General features: G+C 37.2%; 1 protein-coding gene across 3 annotated transcripts in view; it reads left to right on the top strand.

Annotated features, from left to right (window-relative positions):
- The window catches only part of LOC106653522 (protein madd-4), a 97,786-nt gene that overhangs the window by 63,817 nt on the left and 15,109 nt on the right, over positions 1 to 18,860 (top strand). For all 3 annotated transcript variants that reach the window (XR_001339412.2, XM_014372995.2, XM_023459760.1), the window contains 6 exons: positions 3,280 to 3,378; positions 11,468 to 11,502; positions 12,814 to 12,913; positions 17,598 to 17,927; positions 18,093 to 18,234; positions 18,307 to 18,439. Coding sequence is in view for 2 of the 3 variants with exons in the window: in XM_014372995.2 (XP_014228481.1) it covers positions 3,280 to 3,378; positions 11,468 to 11,502; positions 12,814 to 12,913; positions 17,598 to 17,927; positions 18,093 to 18,234; positions 18,307 to 18,439 (839 nt within the window). In the remaining variant the exon portion in view is untranslated. The remainder of the gene's footprint in view (positions 1 to 3,279; positions 3,379 to 11,467; positions 11,503 to 12,813; positions 12,914 to 17,597; positions 17,928 to 18,092; positions 18,235 to 18,306; positions 18,440 to 18,860) is intronic.

Genomic DNA, 18,860 nt, shown 5'->3' on the forward strand with positions numbered 1-18,860 from the left:
TTGATTGAAAATCCCAATGAAGATATATGCGCTTTTCATCAGGATTGGAAGTGTTAAAAATTTGGTGGCAGAAATTATTAAAAAATATTGTTTATATTCTATCACTGGATTGTATGTACAGACAGGTTCTACTGAATAGATGCAGTAGTCTGATAAGCCTTCTTCTGTCGTCGCGCAGTTACCCCGAGCCAAACGCATACTACTCAACAACATGTGAAGGGGACGACTGTGTTCTGGCTATAGTGCGTGAAGCAGATCACCATGAGTGTGTATACAGCTTCGCACATAATCGACGGCTCGACCCTCTCGGCAGTTCGCTTTGAATTTCGCGCGTGCACAAGATACGCGACGGGAGGAGAGAAAAAAAGGAGGACAAAACACCTTTGACCCGCGCGGGAGAGAAAGAAAAAGCCGGGCCGGGCGAACCGAAGAAAGAGATTGTATCTGCGGTATCTACTGGGCGGGCCTCCTTCCCTCGTCCTCTTCCGCTTGTGCAGTGCGAAAAGGTTTGATCATAAGGTACGAGTATGCATGCGGCTATAATAACCTTCTACCCACACGTGCGTGGTATTCAAGTAAAAACAAAAAAGTACTGATTTCATCGTTGCTGTTGCGTAAAAGAAAGCAGCTTCTCAACCTCATCTCGAAGGGTTACAGCCAAAAAGGAGGGAACGGTATCTGAGAAAAAATAAACTCGAAAGTCCGGGTTTCAAAAATCTGCTGATTACCCTGCTAGTCTTACTTATCAGTTTAAATAGACAGTCTCACTATCCCATAATTACGCAGATCTTTTGTTTTCTCAGCCTTATGTATTAGCTCTTATAGAACATTAGGAATGATTTAAAACCGATTCTATACAATTTAAAAATGTAAAGATAAGATGAAATCTGCATTGTTTCATTCTGAAACTTAATGCAGTTATAAGCAGATTAACAGCTTTTTTCAATATTCAATATTAGCAAATAATGCCTCAACAGAACAACTGCAGAAATTAATTCACATACCGCTGCAGTATCGCATTACCACATGGGCCTCCATCATGATAAACTCGTTCAGAAATGTGGTCGAGTTAGCGATCTGTTTAAGCAAATTCAATAACGATGGCTACTCTCGACGGAACATTGCAACACTGAAACATTGAAGGAAGCAATGCAAAATACCTATCTGTATCCGGATTAACTGCAAAAATAAGAAGAGCTGGTCGACGCACTATATAGCGAGAAACACGCTCGCATGCAAAACCTCTCGAATAATTTGCCCAAGCGCATAGTCCATCCGGACAGCAAATCGCCTTCGACGATGCGTCTTCGAAGCTGCTCAAGCGAGATGATCCCCTGGCTCGTTATAAAAATACATTCGATTGCATTTATGCAGTCTTGTACGCCGCGCGCTTACTAACTCACGCCTTTTTCGCCGAAGAATGGCATTACGCCTGCGTGTACACATATACAGGCACGCGCGCGCGCGCTGGCTGGGTTTTGTCGAATTAATTTTATATTCGCAGCGTCACGCAACAGAGCGAGGATCCGTGTTGCGCACAGCTCTCTCAGCTACCATACGTGCGATCGAATTCACTCGACACTCTTCTTTCATTTATGCTGCACGAAGGGGGAAGAGAAGAACGGGAGTCGCGATGTAAATCTTCGACGATTATTTGGCTTTTTGTTTTTGTTGCAAAATCTTCAATTTAGTTGAAACTTATCGCTCTGCAGTGGCTGCGATTCTTTCAAGAGAAAGTTGAAAGATTTGATACTGATAAGAAGAGTACGTAGCGCAAATCGTATAAATAGCTGCTATTTAAAGCTAAAGATGTTTTGAAGCAAACCGTGAAATACACCGATTTTTTAGTATAACCAAGATGAGTCTTGTTCGTTGTTTCCATAAGACGAGCGCTCCTCAACTTTCTCCCGTTTAAGCAAACAGAGATTCGGAGGTCGAGTGGAGAGTGCACGTAAGCATTGCATGCGCTATTGGCTGCTTCCATTAATTAAAATTTATCGGCTTGCAAGAAGACGATGGTCTCCTTTCGACTACATCGTTGTCCTCATCGACGCCGTCGCCGTTGTTCCAATATACGCAACAAAACCACAAGTGGCAACTTTTATTTATTGAGACGTTAGGCTCTCTTAGCCTCCTCCCCTACCATTAATGGTTCTCCGCGCCCTGCTAATTTATTTCCATGGCCACATACATACATAATAATAAAAGTCGATCGATAGTGATCAAAAACGATCCCTGCAGTCAGTTCATGCGCGAAGGGGTACTCGGTTCGGCAATAATATGATACGTGCACGCACCGAAACTCCAAAAGTACACACCTTATATTTGATCATTAAAATCTTAACTTTCGGTCGACTCACGTATTCTTCGCCTTTTTTATTTCGTCATTTTTCATCGGCTGTCCGTTTCTTTACCTCTTCTTTAGTCTGTTATTATTTCAAAGACACGACCTTTTTTATTTTTTATCCTGTGCAAATAGCCGTTCAACTTTTTTTTCGCGTTACCTGCTAACTAAACGAATATTTAGCAAAGAAAAAGAGAGAAACACTTTGGAAATTTGAGGGCCCTTACTGCATGAAATTATGCTAAGCATTTTTTAAATATCGATGTAATCATTTTATCGCATATTTTTTAATTTAAAAAATATCAATCTATTTTTCGCTTAATTTGAAAAAATGTTATAAAAAAGAAAAAAACATAGAATGAATTAAGACTTACAGCTAGCCAAAACCTTATACCCAAAAATGTATGGAATGTATTCAAAAAACAAAGAATTTTAAAGAAGATTTATTTTAAATCAGTACAAAAGGCATCCAGTTCAATTAAGGCACTTGCAGAACTAAAAAATATAAATATATATTTTTCAATTATTGAATAACATATTTTTTAGCTGTACGTGTATGAAGGATTTAGGTTGGAACATCATACAGTTTTACCCAATAAATGCTGCAAAGCCTTTGTGTACCCACTATATTAAATGAAGTGAAATAACCGCGCTGTTTTACGTAGGCCGTATATGTACAACACGTAATGGGCAAAATTATACGTTAAATAACAGTGCAAGCGCATGTTTACGTACAAAATAATAATATGATTTTCACATATATTATACATACAGCACACGCATATCACCAATCAAAATATTAGGTTGGCTGCGAAAAATTTTAGTTTAATGTTTTATAGAAACTGCTATTTTATGTTCATCAAATATTTTTTAATTAATTTTGTGCATTTTTAGAGTATATTTTTAAAACTTGATTTGGTTTAATCTTTTTATAGATATTCCTGACGGGAATACTTGCGAACGATAACAGCACTCTCGATGGCAGTTTAGAAGTCACCGATTCAGTCAATTACGAAGCGGATCAATTAAATCAGGTGAGGCTATATTTGAATATAAAAAAATTAAAGAAACAGCTAATTGTCAGTGTGTCATTACGAATGGTCAACAGTTGTTTGTGCTACTTTTTAAGGTTCAAGTCATTCGTGGCTAGTAGAAGTGTATTTTTGCGACTATTTGAGTTGATACGAATAGCTAACGAAGTTGTCTAAAAATGACAACTCTTGGTGGACTAACAATGCCAACAATGTGCTCATATTTATGTTTATTTGTGCACGAGTACACTGTTCAGCGGTGTATAATAGCGTATAACTCCTCGCAACGACTACAGCAACTGTATAGCAAGTAGTTTCTGCATATAGCCTCTGAATGCTGAGGAGATGTACACTTGAGTCGCGAGCGCCGAGCTCACAAGCTGCGCGGTCCAGTGACCATGACTCACGAGTCTTCTCGCTAAAGGTGCTGCCGTAGAGGGAGAGTACGACCCGTACCACCTATAGCGTGTATGCGCAGATATTCACTTGAATTCACGAAATATCGTCAAGCAGTCGGTTGAACATAAATTTCTCGCTCACTTTATTTTCATTTTTCTCCCCTTTTCTTTTTTCCGGAATAAAAAATCTGAAAAATGCCTTGGCAAATCTTATTCTTTAGTCCCGTTTACACGCTTAATTCCTTTCACGAGTGTATTACGTATATCATGTGTGTCTTTCCTCTCTAGTTTGCAAATCGGTCGCACACATTTTCATTGTTGGTTTTTCGCTTTTCAAGCCTCCTAACAGCTTCAACCGACTTATTTCTCCGTTCCAGAGAAGTGTATTTTAAGTCTTTCGTGTTTAGAAATATTTTCTGCACGCACCCAATCTTTCTTCGGTATTTGGAATTTTTAAACGAATTTTTAAGCGATAAAAAAGATGGATTCAACGACCAATTTCATTTGTCCTGATTTCGAATGTTAAATTTTTCATCAATTTGCTTACCATTTGATGTTTCTGTCATTTTCTCGAGCGAGTTTACTCTCACTTGAGGCTTTTTATCTTCATGCTCATCATATACCCTATTGACTTTGCAAACTCTTATGCCAGTAGGTTTTAGTGTCAAGGTATTATTCTCTTTTCGCTCAATGGCAGATTTTTTGACAAGCGCTAGTTTTCGAGAGACAAAAAAACTAGACGAAGCTATTCACATGGGATTGCTAGCAATGTTATTTTCACACATGAGTTTGCGAAAATAATATTTAAAATTCACAGGTGGGTGGTTTTTAATTTTTGTTTCTTGCGTTCTACGTGCATAACAAGCCCTTGTCATCGCTTTCGCTTAAATATGTACACCCTTAAAAATTTGTGTATAGGTAGTGCTGTAAGAAATTTTTCTTCAAGTTTAGGGTAAGGTTTAAATGCAAGGTCGCAGCTTGCAGTAGCAATGTCGTTGAAGAGTGGATACTTTAGAAAGCAACGGTGGCAACGACGATGACGACAAGTCTGGTAAATGTAGCGTCATCCTTGAGCACGATTTTATGCACGCGACGCACAGCTCAACTTGATTCTAAGGCCACAAAGTTTACTTTGTACGCTACTAATGAGAGTCGCACAGGTCGACGAAAAAATGTTTTCATTTAAATGTTACGGTTATACATGTTTTTTTGATTTTATAAAACTCTGTAGAAAAGCGTTAGAATGAATTTTGAAAATTTTCACCGTATTGAGTAAACATAGGCGAAAGAAATTGTAAGTTCAGTTTGACTCATTTTTTTTTACTATATGAGCTAAGGGGAAGTCGTACAAGATTTGAAATAGCGCAAGGAGTTTATCGTCGAATAGATGGGAAATGTGCGTGAAGCGCGGCACGTTTGGAATTTTTGTTGTGCACGAGGAAACGATCGGTAGTTAAAATGCGTCTCATTTTTAGCGTGCGCAGCAAAAAGCTTCGTCGTATATAAACAAGTGCATACACGTGCTGCTACGAATGTATTGGGTAGTATACGATACTGTATACAGGTATATAAAGAACCCGCAGCGTGCGATTTATCGCTGCCATCTTTGTTTGAATCTTGGCACATATCCATGAATATTTTTTTTGGAAAAATAAAAAAAGCTAAAAATATTTTTCAAGTGATTAAATGTACATGGTTTTACCTAAGTCAAAGGTGTCTTCATTGCTCGAATTTTATATCTTTACTTAAATTTGAAAGCCACTGTATTTTTTTATTTAAAAAAGCGAAAACTTACATAACATAAAACATTTCAGAATGTGATTTTTTGTAAGTAGCATCAACAAATTTTAATATTTATTATAGGGTTTAGATGCTTGCACTCCAAATTCAAAAAATGAAATTTAGTACAAACTTTATTTTAACTCTCAATTTACTGATTTACAAAAGCCTTAAATTGAATCGTTCGTGGAAACAGTTCGATACGTATCTGTATCCCAAAATCTCCGCTCGTACAAGCGTTATAGACTTACATTCAAGTTTCGTGCAAATCACTAGAGGCTCGACTTTATTTGCATTTATGGATTTATGTAGACATGCTTACTTTGAAGATCTTACGCGTTACTGAAAGTATTTCCCAAATGTAAAGAAAAATTTTTCTCAGTACAGATGAGAAGCAAAAACTTATTTCGAAGTATATGCTACACGTGTAACACGTAGTTGCAAAAGCTTATTACACGTACACCGCTGCCGAATCAGACACACTCTTAGACAAGGTTTTAAATTTTGTTACTTTTCTACTTGTAAGATAATGTTGGGTATTTTGCAATTTAATGCATGCATGAAGTAATCGGATCATTTAATAGACAGAGCAACTGAAGTAATGTTAAAACGCTCGACAGCATTACTAGTAAGGCATTGAATCGAGATGATGAGAAAATGTTCATTCGCTCCATTTATTTCTCAATAATGACAGACTATTTATAGACTTGTACTACTTAAAAAGCACAACCAATTGCATGGTTATTGAGGATTACTCTTCGACCTGATATTAGTTCAACAATTGTAATGCTATTTTTCAACGTAGTAATAAGGTTTAAAGCAAAAAAATATTTTCTTAAAGCAATTTAAGAATATTTGCATTGGCTTGTATGTATGAAAAACTGCATGCGTTTACAGACCTTTCGCTGTGAAGATCAAACTCGTAGTCTTGAAACCTACCTTCGCAGCATCTTTTAAGATCTTTCATTTTGATACTTGTGCAGATATTGCAAGATTATTGGTACTTGTACGGATACAGTAATAAAGGGACCATCTGCCAAAGCAAAACATACGTATTAGACACTTTTACTTATTTATAAATATTAAAGTTAAGGCAACGTTTTCTTCAAACTGGTGTTCCAGTAACATTATAACGTCGCCCCAGGTCGCTTCCAATTCTGCAGCATGAAGGATACTTACTCGCGCGCAGAGGCAAAAAGGTAGCTAATTCGAGCGTGGCACCAAAACAGTACCTTGTTCAAACGCAGTGGCAAGAAAGTTTTGACTCGCTGACTTTAGATTTGCAACCCAGCCGTAAATTATAAAATTTGGTTCTGTATTTGAGCAAAAAGAAAAAAAACAATCGAGCTAGTGTAAAGATTTTCATCTATTTGTAATGCGAGCAAACAAATACATCTCACCGTGACATCGACTCAATTTGCCACATAAAGAGAACTTTGTAAGTTCTGAGAAGAAACTAGAAGTGATCGTCTTTCTTGCTCTTGCGTTTGAACAAGGTACTGTTTTGGTGCCGCGCTCGAATTAGCACCTTTTTGCCTCTGCGCGCGAGTAAGTATCCTTCATGCTGCAGAATTGGAAGCGATACCTTCGTGCGCTGGGGCGACGATAAGTGAAATTTTAAAATTCTCGTGAGGTGTAAAAAAGTGCTGACTAAACATAAACTTGTGGTACATAACAAGTTACATGTTTAGTCCTTGATTCAATTTTATTATTCTTCTCAAAAAGTTGAATTATTGGATCAAATAATCGAAATTTTCGTCGGGCTAAAACTAAAACTATATTGAACCGATAAAAGTTGAGTTGAAAACATAAAAGACGAATCGGCTAAGGTGGTGAGGCGGCACGCTAATCGTCACGCAAACGCGAGCAAAGCATTCTCCAGAAATCGTGCTGACGAACTCAAGCGACTGGTGACAAAATGTTCATAAGCTCGCGCGAGCGATATATGTCTCTCTACCTCCAGCCTCTTATAATTCTGCACTCTTGATGACGAAATATTGTACGACACACCTCGGCGTCTTTAGTCGTAGTTGCTTTGTTCCTTTCGAGCCTCGTGCACCAAGACTGTCTTACTGTGCGAACTAAAGAAGATGAACGCGGTGTCTGCATACACACATATTGATATCGCTCAGATACGTGTCTACGTATACGCTATATGTATATAACAAATATACAAGTACACGCGAGGAAAGCAGGAAGAAGACCGACGACGCTACAGTACCTATACAGCCCGGCGAAAACGAATGGGTGGGTGAGAAGAGGTGCACACATTAATTATTCATGAGCTCTCGATGCTCCGAGTATAGAGTGAGATAGAGAAGATAGAGAGAGAGAGAGAGAGAGAGAGAGAGAGAGAGAGAGAGAGAGAGAGAGAGAGAGAAGCGAGACGAGAGTACAGAGCCTGCACTAAACCTCAAGCGTTATTACATCGCATCGCGTAATACATGCAATATACGAAAATCCTCTCGAGCAAATTGCTCGAAAATTTGTTGTCTACATTTCATAATATTCAAAAACACATACGACCTACAACTTATTTGTTCACGTTCATTTCTACACTTAAACTCGTCTGCTGCACGATCACATCTGCTACATAATTCATTCTGTACATATTCTGGTTATTGCTAATAGGTACTTGGGATGAAACATTTACCTTTTGTTTTGATACTTATGTATGTTTGAAAGATACGCAGTTTAAAAGATACATATTGTTATGAAGTTATAAAATTGAAGCTGAACTTTTACGCTTGAAAATAAAAGGAAAATATTTCAGACCGCAGATACCAACAATAAAAGACTATTATTGGAAAGATTTTTTTTATAGCAAGTAAGAATGTTATCCATTGTGATCATTGCAGATTTTTTACACTTTCAATTTGAAAATACACGTGTTCGGAAAGATACTCTTGAAAATAACTTGTTCAATAATGGTTTTCCAATTTCAGGCAACTCACGTTTTTAATTGGATAACTTTCAGATCGCAGATCTCTTACCATCTTACCGAACTTTCAATTGCCGGTTTAATATGAAACGGTGGAGATTTCAATAACAGCTCGTTGATACTTAAGCATCTTTCAAGAATATGAATTTATTATTTTTTTCTTTATTATCTTTTATTTGCGATAAATTTTACAAAAAAATTTTTTCATTTCATGTTAAATTTTAAACGAAAGCTTAGAATTTAAAAGTTTATAAGGGTTACCTATCGATTAATCATGCAATAGACGAGTGAACTCCAGTTCAGAGATATTTTTAATGACATTTTGACGATTTATCGTGTATCATGCACACTTTCGAAAGAGCTTGAAAGCCAGGGATAGAAAGATCTCCTTACATTCGGTAGAAGAGGATTTGCCGAAAGTAGTCCAAAGCTTCGTCGATGCTCTTGATGCTTCCATTAGCAAATATACTGTTGCTCACTCAATAATTTGGAAGTCTGCTGTTTGCCTCGTGAAAATCGAACCTCAGACCACTCATACAAAAGAGATCGAGGTAGGGAACGAGATAGAGAAAAGCGATGTACCGCTGGTTTGACACCTGCTCACGTATACGATAAAATCTTGGCTGCAGCACTGTAAGCTCGTCAATCCGAGCCGCCAAAGAACCCCAGCAGTTACCGATATGGTGAAAATGACGAAAAGCAAGTTGAAAAGAAGAGAAAAAGGGTGAGAGAAGGTTGAGAAATTTTGAAACGAACGTCGACGTGCCTTTTAGAGCATTGAATAATGCAGAATCGCGTCATTCGCTACTTAGGAATTTGATCGCTCGCTGGATGATGAAAAACACCCATAGAAAGATCTTAAATCGATGATAGGGTGAAAAAGGAAGCAAGAAGAGAAGTGATTCAGTGGAACAGAGCATTAACAAAAAATTTCAATGCATTGGCGTGAAACTTGCCGCAGCTTTATTTGCATTGGAGAATTCAAACTTTCAACTTGCTTCATCAATATAGAAAGCTACCCCATAATACATAATGTGTAGGGAGAACAAAGTAGAGAAAAAACGAGAAAAAGGAAGTTATAAGGAAATTATAAGCTTTCAAAAAACTCCAAAATATGTTATCGACGTTATAAAATTCACTTGTATTTAGTGATTTTACGAAGACCATCAATAAATTTTGTGTACAAAAATTCATCAGAAAATGCTTAGTTCAAAAACGACGAAAAACCAAAATTTCGAGGTATTTTAATTTACTTTTTGGCACAATGGACCCAAAGTGTACGTGCTGACGAGGATCTCTCTTTCATTTATTTATTATTTTATCATTATCTATTGACGTTTGATGTGACGATTACAAAGTGTCGAAGCTTCACGCGATTGAAGGATTGTTTTAGCAAACGGAGATAGAATTGACCTCTTGAAACTTTCTTAAAAAATGTGAAGGAGAAATGCATTCGTGCGAGGAGAGCAGAAAGAAAAGGCAAGGCGTAGAGATAAGAAAACCTCAGGAAAATAGCGTTAGAGTCGGAAGACTTGCCAGACCAAGTTTGAATAATGCAGACTTACAGAGGGCCGCGTTTAAATCCGATCGTTGGGTACACCTCGAAATGCTCTTTCCTTCATGCTCTTCTTCACCCTCTGCCTCTCTCTCTCTCTCTCTCTCGCTTTCGCTATCCGAAAAACTCTGATGCAGCGTTCGACTCTTCTTCTCTGTTCACTCCCTCCCTTTCTTTCGAAACGAGGCTTCGCTGAACTAAGATTGATTTTAGATTGGCTAGAAATTGAAATCCTCCGATTTCACTCCTTCTCGCTTGCTCACCTTGTCTTCTAGTATGTGTTTTCAGAATGGATGTACGCGTTTTGTACTTCTTGTAAACTTTCAATACCACCACAATTCAGGTTAATGTAATTTTGAAATATCGGCTACTATTCTTTTTATATGATGCTGGTAATAAAGCTACTTATTATTTTTCTTTTAATCGTTACTGAGGAAGCACGGATTAAACGTATAAACTGGCACGATCATTGATCTTAAAAAGTGTTTTTTTTACCTCATATGATTTGTCAATATTAAGCTAAAAATGGATGTTATTCTTTTATAATGCTCAGAAAACTTCAGTGCGTTCATTAAACCGAATCTGAGCGTAAAACTGAAAGTTGGAAGAATAATGCATCAAGAATTAGTTCATATACATACTTAATAATATTGGGACGTATTCGCCGAGGTATTCTTGACGCTGATCGTTGGCCTACATCCCAATACATGACATACACACATCTGAATAGACTGGCTGTAACCTTCTGCAAATGTTTACGCACTTTGATTGTCGCACAAGCAAACATATAGGTTCGCAATCATGCTCGAGCTACCCTATAATTGCGCAAACGGCCTCGTTGTGTATGACACTATAAACTCTATAAACTCTTGATCATCATTTTTTAACCAATTACGAGTATAAATATCGCACCGGTACAGTGTATTAAATTCTAAAAATTAACGATTCATTGCTGTTATTGATCAGCGATCATCGTGAATTTAATTTCAAGTTTCTAACCATGTTATGACGAGAATGCTATGCCAGGGTGATATTTCTGACGATTTCTACTTAAAAAGATTATCTTCAAATTACTGTAAGGAGCACCTTCCTCCTGGTTTTTTTTATCTTCTTCAATCCACACGTTTAAACGTGCGAATTATAGAATAATAAAGCGTTTTCGTCAATTTCGTCGTGATCGAGTATATTCGTGTAATCTAATTTTACAGCCGAGAACTTACGAATAAAGCTAATTTTAGATTTTGCTCTGAAAATTAATAACTTCGAACATTCAAGATGACAAAGATAAATAAAAATAATAAAATTATACTTCTTCTGCAATAAATGTTGAATTTTCAATTTGTTACTTCACGTGTAATCTCAAAAATTCTATTTCAGTAAAATCTAGCTTTCATTAAAAAATACTTGATCATGTTTCAGGGTACTGCTTTTGGAGAATGGTCGCCTTGCTCACGGTAAGATATCATAATTTTATTTCATCAATATTACAATATTCAATTATATCATCATTTCCCACTTAAACTATATTACTCTATTTAATATTTAACCGTTATATTTAAAAATCGTTGATCTTGGTTAACGTATAAAAATGACGTACGCTTGATCTTTTGCTATCTTAAAAGAATACTTTATATAACACTTACTGGAATTAGTTTTTAATATATTTCGCTATGACTTTCGTAATGCAAATGAGTACTTTCGGCGTAAGTGTAAAAGGGAACGCGATGAGAATATTTTCTTTAGCTCTACAATGTGGTACCATAATTTTAATTAATCTTTTGAAGCCATAAACTAGATTAGATCCAGTTCTTTCTACGTGAAATGCCGCCAGGGAGTTGTAAAATTGTCATTATTATTCATCGGCTTAAAAATCCACTTAGTTTCGCTGTGAGATGGATACTTACAACGTATCGTCTTGCACGTAATTCTTCAGCAGCACTTGAGATCTTTGGTATATCTCGCGAGCAAAGAGAACAGTTTTGTGTGAACGGCGTGTTAAAAGTTCGAAAAAAATTTGAAGATCAAATAATGAGCGTTTTCGCATATTTGCTAAAGCTGAAACGCCAGTTGATAACCACCTGGCGATCAGTCAAAATTTCCAAAGTTTTTGCTACAAACCACGTCAATTTTTTTCAATAAAACCGCGTTTTCGGACATTTTTCTCTTCCGATCCCTGGGCAATACTTTTGCTCCGCTCGCACAAGCTGCTTCTCACTTCTTACAGAGCAATGATAGTTTGTCCGGATGACAAGTTTCGAGCCGATTACAAGGTGGTCTTGCTTCCGGCACAATGTGTTCAATGTGTGCCTAGCGCTGCGTTGAGCTAATTTATGAGCTTTATAAGTTTGGACACGGAAACGCCTATTTTACGATCTTGCTCTTAAGCTTCGTACATATCCATCGATCTCGTCGGCTATATAGTCGCTGCTACTTGAACTCGCTGCTCCTGCGCTGCTCTGTGTGCGTGTATTTTTGGCCAGCATATATACATAGTGCGTTCATTTTTTTATTTTCTCTTTTTTACGACTTTTTTTGATCCACGAGGATCATATATATTCCTCCTGAAGTGCAAAAAAGTCCTGCGCTTGGTTGTGCATTCGCATACCTTTTGCTCGAGTCACCACAAATCCTTTGACTTTTCTGCCTCATTTTCTCTCACGAGAATATTATTATTCGGTAGCTTTGGCGGTGCTGTAATTTTATTATTCACTCATTTTATAATTATCATTATACATTTCGGTAATTGTTATTTCTTTTGGTTACAGAACATGCGGAGGGGGAATATCGAGACAACAAAAGCGATGTCGTCGTAAACCTTGCAAAGGCAGAACTTGGAATTACAAGTATAAAATTTGCAACTTACAGGTTGGTATAAGTTATATTTACTCGCCCAACTACTTATGTTTGATTAAATAAGATGCATCTTGGACTTAAAATTATATGTATTCATAGAAGCGTGGTAACAATCATTAGTAATGGTAGCATCTTTCTATGCCTTACCTCTCCTTATACCGTAAGTGTTAAGGAACGAGAGAAACACACGTCGCAATGTACCATGCAGTATTCTCTTTCTCTCCTACAGGTACAGTATATAACTAAAGCAAACTTCTCGTGGCTTATAACAGCCCTGTAAATTGCAAGTCTACGTGTAACTTGCCGTGTATACTCGCGTGATGTTGTTGCTCGGGCTGCGGATTATTACAGACATGGATTCTTAACTCCAACTCGCGCGGCGCAGTGCAGCAATGTACGCGTGGCTGCGCTAAGTGTGCGCGTATAGCTCGCGCGCCAGACTCGATTACGACTTTCACGAAGTAACGTTTTGTTCCATGTTTCAATATGAGAACTCGTCAAGAAAAATGGAAACCCTACCCAAACTTTTTCGTTTTCCTGTATCAATGACTCAACGGATTTTGGCCGCATACATACGTGTCAGTGACAGAGAACGTTGCATTCTTCGTGAATTTATACGATACCGAAAACCGAGCCTTTATCGTTTCGATTATTATTTTTTGCACATTTATTTCTACTACGTACAAGTACTTGGACACTTTTATTATGGTGTAAGTCAAAAGAATTGCTTTGTCTGACACAACCGTAGTAGACTGACCGACATTTTTAGATCGAGAATCAAACGTGCACGAATACATTTGCATAAAGAGATGCTTCATGCAAATATTTCAGAATCAAAATATGTCCTGTACTTTCATGAATTGCCAACTTTCGACAGTTTTTGCGCGCTCGAGTGCTTTTCTCTTTTCTTATTCATCACTGCATGCTGCTGCAGAGAATTACATTAAACTAGAATTTTCATATGATACAATCACAGAATTCAAAGCTTGATCATTCATGCACTTGAAAGGTTCTAGATGTAAGTTGCATAAATAATATGTTTTCGTTAATGTTTGAGAAATACAAATGATTACGAAATTTTTACAGACATTAATCAAAATCTTACTGTAACGTTGAGTCGGAAAATGATTAAATTTATTTTTGTTAAATAAATGACTTTGATGAACCAAAATTTGTAGTTTATATATTCTACTTGAAAAAAGTTGATAAAATAGCGTGAAATCCGCTTGAAGTATTTCTCGACATTATTTATGTTTCCAGCACCATGTTTGTAAATCCGTGTTTCAATTAATACCCCTAAATGAAGCTCAATGGTGCAGGAACGTACAATACAGTCAACATATGATAATTGCGGAACTGGGTATAATTGGGTTATCTATTTTATCCGGCGGCTCATTGTATTTTGAAGTGGAGAAGCAGGCAAAATGGGATAATATACACAGGCATTTTGACCTCGTTTTGAAATCTGCCTATCGGATTCACTTATGATCATACTTTATTAATGTAAACATTATTGCCTTGTGACTCTAGATTACGCGTGAATGATTTTATATTACAACACTAAAGATACATTTGAATATCAAGCTCATAATTTTCAAATACGGTATTGGCTACTTTTATCGCACTTGTTCACTTTATAAAAACTTGGTACTTTTAAGTATTTCTCAAAGATTTATTAGTTGTTTAGAAATCTCATTTGTAATTTAACAACAAATTAGCGTGTCAACACTTGAACATTTAAAATGGAACGTGTCAACTATTAACGAAAAATTCGAGGCAAATTGAAAGTACAGTTTAATAGTCGAGGTGAAAATTAAAGGCTTTCACAGAAATTTCTCGTAAAAAGCGAACCTTGACACAGGGAGCTTTGAAAAATAAAGTGACAAAAGAAGGTCGGGCTGGGGGTGTCGCCGGCAAACGTAAAGTTCTTACAGCTGCTGTTGCACAGGTATTGCCTCGTTTTCATTCCTCGTAAGCTCGTGAGAACGAGCGCGTTACGTGTGATTACTGTGCATTCCTGTGAATGACGCATTTTACCGAATACCTGCCTACAGCTGCGAATTCATCGCATTTAGAGGGGGATAGACGCACCGAAGCTTTTTTACGACTCGTCATTTTTGATCAACCTCTCTGATTGGACCTGCTCGTGATTGATGGCATTTTATAGAGAGGTGAAAAGCAACCTTTGCCATTCGCACGGAGCGTGCAATCTCATTTATGCAGTCGAACCATCGTGCACGTGCACGCCACACACCCTGACAACGCGTTAAGCTGGTAATTCTAACGTTGTGCCTTAACTTGAATTTAGCTTTGCTTCTATTTAAATTTTTCGTCTTTTCTCTACCTACGCTTTATAAACATATTTGAACCTTTTTTTGCAATTTACTAATTCGCTCGGTTGGCTCACCTAAAATAAGAACGGGATGCACGTGAAGCAAAATTTACAGATATCAAACGCGGTGATATGTTCAAGCTAGAATGAAAAAGGGGACGAGGGTGAACGCGAGGTTGAACGAACAACAGTAGCAGAAGCTGTGCGTGCAGGGATTTGCTGAGGCTCCGGCAGTTATATCACAGTAGCAGTCAACGAAAGCTCAATGATGGTCTAAGCCAACATTGGATGCCATACGCGTGAGCACGCGGAGAAAAACAGGTCACAATTGTACGTTCCAACAATGGCTACATGTTTTCTTATACACACATGCACATACACTGACAGAAGCTACCCAACACTTGTTCAACTACTAAGCTCCTCGGTGGACCTATTCATTTGTGATAGTTAATGGCATGCGCCTTGAGAACGATCCAATGCAGCAAACACAGTATAGTCTTTCTCTTTTTCTACCCTTCGAAAGTGAATGAAATAATTACTTTTCATATTCTTATTATATATGAAGAGATATCTTATTTATATAAGTAAAAGATGAACATTTTTTGTTTTAATTATAGTTAAATTCAGGTGTAGAAAGAAACTTCGAGTATTTAATTTTTTTGCAAGCTCAAAAATAATTTTCACGCCAATATAAAACAAAGAATTTTTCCAAGTCCAGTATTTTGCTTGATTAAAAAGCGTCCGATTTCTCGGTGAAGTGACAACAAAGACTTTCAGATATCGCGCGGAAAGTACAAGCGAAAAGAGAGGTAAAAAAACAATAGCTCATAATGCTCTGAAGTTTATATTTTTTAAGATTCAAACAAAGATTTTTTTTTGTCAGACACGTTTGCTGCAGTTTCAACATTACGCCAAGATAAAATTGTTTTGAAAAAGAAAAATTTCTCTCATTCATCAGAACTTGACTCGACAAAGCTAGTTACTAAACCCAAGAAAAGGAAACGAACGCTTTATTTTTATGAAACAAATTTAAACAAATCGCTTGCGCACGTGTTTCATTACAAGTATGGCATTGTAAAACGTTGTATAAAGTGGAATATGGGTCAAACACTCCGAGATATTTTAAGGCATTAACATCGAGTATGTACCATAGATCTCGTCAATTACTATATAAACGAAAGAAGAAAAATACCTTGATCTAAAGGTAAAGCAAATAAGCTTCGGCGTCGAGAAAATAATGATTTTCATCAAAGCTACGTAACAATTTAAAAAAATTCATCTACGTAAGATGGATAAAAAAAGAGAAAGCAAAAATCGCATGGCTTAGGAGCTAGCTGTCACGCTCGGGCACTATGATACGGTGCGCCTGCATCCAGTTCGTTTCACCAGTCTTGTGTAAAAGATCCTGCTGAGCTGGACTGGAAGGAGAGCAAGATCAGAGAAGTAGAAAAGCTGCTTCTGAAGAGCCAGATGAAACGGGAACAGAGACTATGGTCTGGCTAGTATTTACATTAGTGACACGCTGCAGACGCGTGAACAAGCTATTTTAGCTCTCAAACCGTTTCTTAGACCAATTACAGTTGCGAAAAAAATTAGGCTCAGTGTGTCTTTATAATTTATATTAACAAAAGACTATAAGTTCGTTTCTTCATATACTTAGTTCTGGGAAAGCTGGAAAATATCTTTTAATTCTGTTATCATAATAACTGACACATGTATAATTATTTTTTTCGACTCATTTTTTCTGTACTTTATACTTCAACGGCTCCAATTCAATTGAATGTTAAGAATAAATTACGATTTCTGTTCTTAAAAAAAGAATCTAAACTCACAATTTTGATGAAAATCGCATCTGAATTCGCCCAACGAGCTTCTAGTTGACAATTACATTTTAACTTATAGTTAAGACTTATAAACAATAGACTTGCTCCGCAAGCATACATATAGGTGGCACAACTAATTATTTGCAACTGCTGCCACTGCTTTCAAAATGTACAGTCCAAAGTTTGAATGTGGCTACGTTGTTGAATGAGCGCTATTCATGCTCCTGTTTTGGGAAAATATTCGGAGAATTTCCAATTAAGGCAACTGAGAATAGACTAACCCAAATTTTGCATGAAATCTTCAAGCCAGAAATATTTTTATAAGTCTCTATTTGATTACTTCAGGTGTCTAATTAAAATTACTAGATAAATTAAAAATCCTTATAATCGATATTATATGAAATCATGAAAATTGTAACTAACAGAGGTTTGAAATATTAGGAATAAACGAAAAGAAAATTTCAAGTATTTCGTTTGAAATAATTATAAAAACTGAATCAATGACAATTATTCAAATTAATTTTCTTTATTTGTATTCCAGCCGTGTAGCACGCCAACGGACCCAAGAGCCGAGCAGTGCGCAACTTATGACAACAGGCCCTACAGCGAGCAATTATTCAAATGGTATCCTTATTACGATCCCTCAAGGCCTTGCGCATTAATCTGTCGTGGGGAACGTCAGAATAATATTTCTCCTCTTTCGTCAGCGAGTAAGGCTGACGAAAGAGTTCTGGTGAACGGTGAACTTGGCAGCGCTGAAGAGTATACCGAGTCCACCGAATCGATCGTGGCCCAACTGGCTGACAAAGTTCAAGATGGTACCAAGTGCTATCCTGGCAGCCATGATGTTTGCATCAACGGCGAGTGCCAGGTAAGGCTTTTTATTCAAACCAATACGAAAACATAATAATTACCTACATCAATTAAAAAACATGAAAGAACGTAATTTTACTTTGAATACGTTCTCAATATGTTGTATGAATTTCAATAATGTCCATTCATTTAAATATTTTGTTAATGATTATTGTTTATTTAGCGAGTTGGCTGTGATCTCAAAGTTGGAAGCAATAAAAATAAGGACGCTTGCGGAATTTGCGGTGGCGACGGTTCGACTTGCGACAGTAAATATGCTTGGACTTTAGAATCGACATCAGCGTGTTCTGAATCATGCGGAGGAGGTATGTAAACAACATATGTGATTGGTTTACTTAAAAATCTTTTTTTCACCATGTGCATTAAATTATCAACAGGTTTCAAAATTGTAACGCCCATGTGCAAATCAACTGGACCAGACAGCAAAATCGTCGATAATTCAATGTGTGAAACCGAATCAAAGCCCGACAAGCTTCTGTTGCCGTGCAATACTCTTCCGTGTTCAACAAAGTGAGTAGTCTCAAAACATTTGACTTTGACTTCGTACCAAACGCTACTCAATGAAGCGGTCGGAAATGTTCTCATTGTGATAATTTAATTTTCAACGAGTCGTGAAACGAGTTGTGTATCGCGCTCATAAATACGAGAATCGAAGCAATCAGCTGAATCATTGAAAAGGGTGTAAAGCTTTCGTGAAACTGAGCATAGCAGCCAAAAGTTCATGAAAGTAAGCCTGGACGAGCACTCGAATAAAAAAGGGAGGAACAGAGAAAGAGAAAGAGAGAAAGAGAGATAGAGGGGTAGAAAGGGAAAGACCGGGAGATGGATAGAATGTACAACTGAGTACTGCGCGCAAGCTTTCAACGTTGGAGTCTAAGCGAGCCATTAAATAGGCTAAAAGAGTGGTTGAGCGCTCAACGAAATAGCACGG

This window comes from Trichogramma pretiosum, unplaced genomic scaffold, assembly GCF_000599845.2.
Source record: "Trichogramma pretiosum strain Unisexual culture from Peru unplaced genomic scaffold, Tpre_2.0 scaffold60, whole genome shotgun sequence".
Taxonomy (NCBI): domain Eukaryota; kingdom Metazoa; phylum Arthropoda; class Insecta; order Hymenoptera; family Trichogrammatidae; genus Trichogramma; species Trichogramma pretiosum.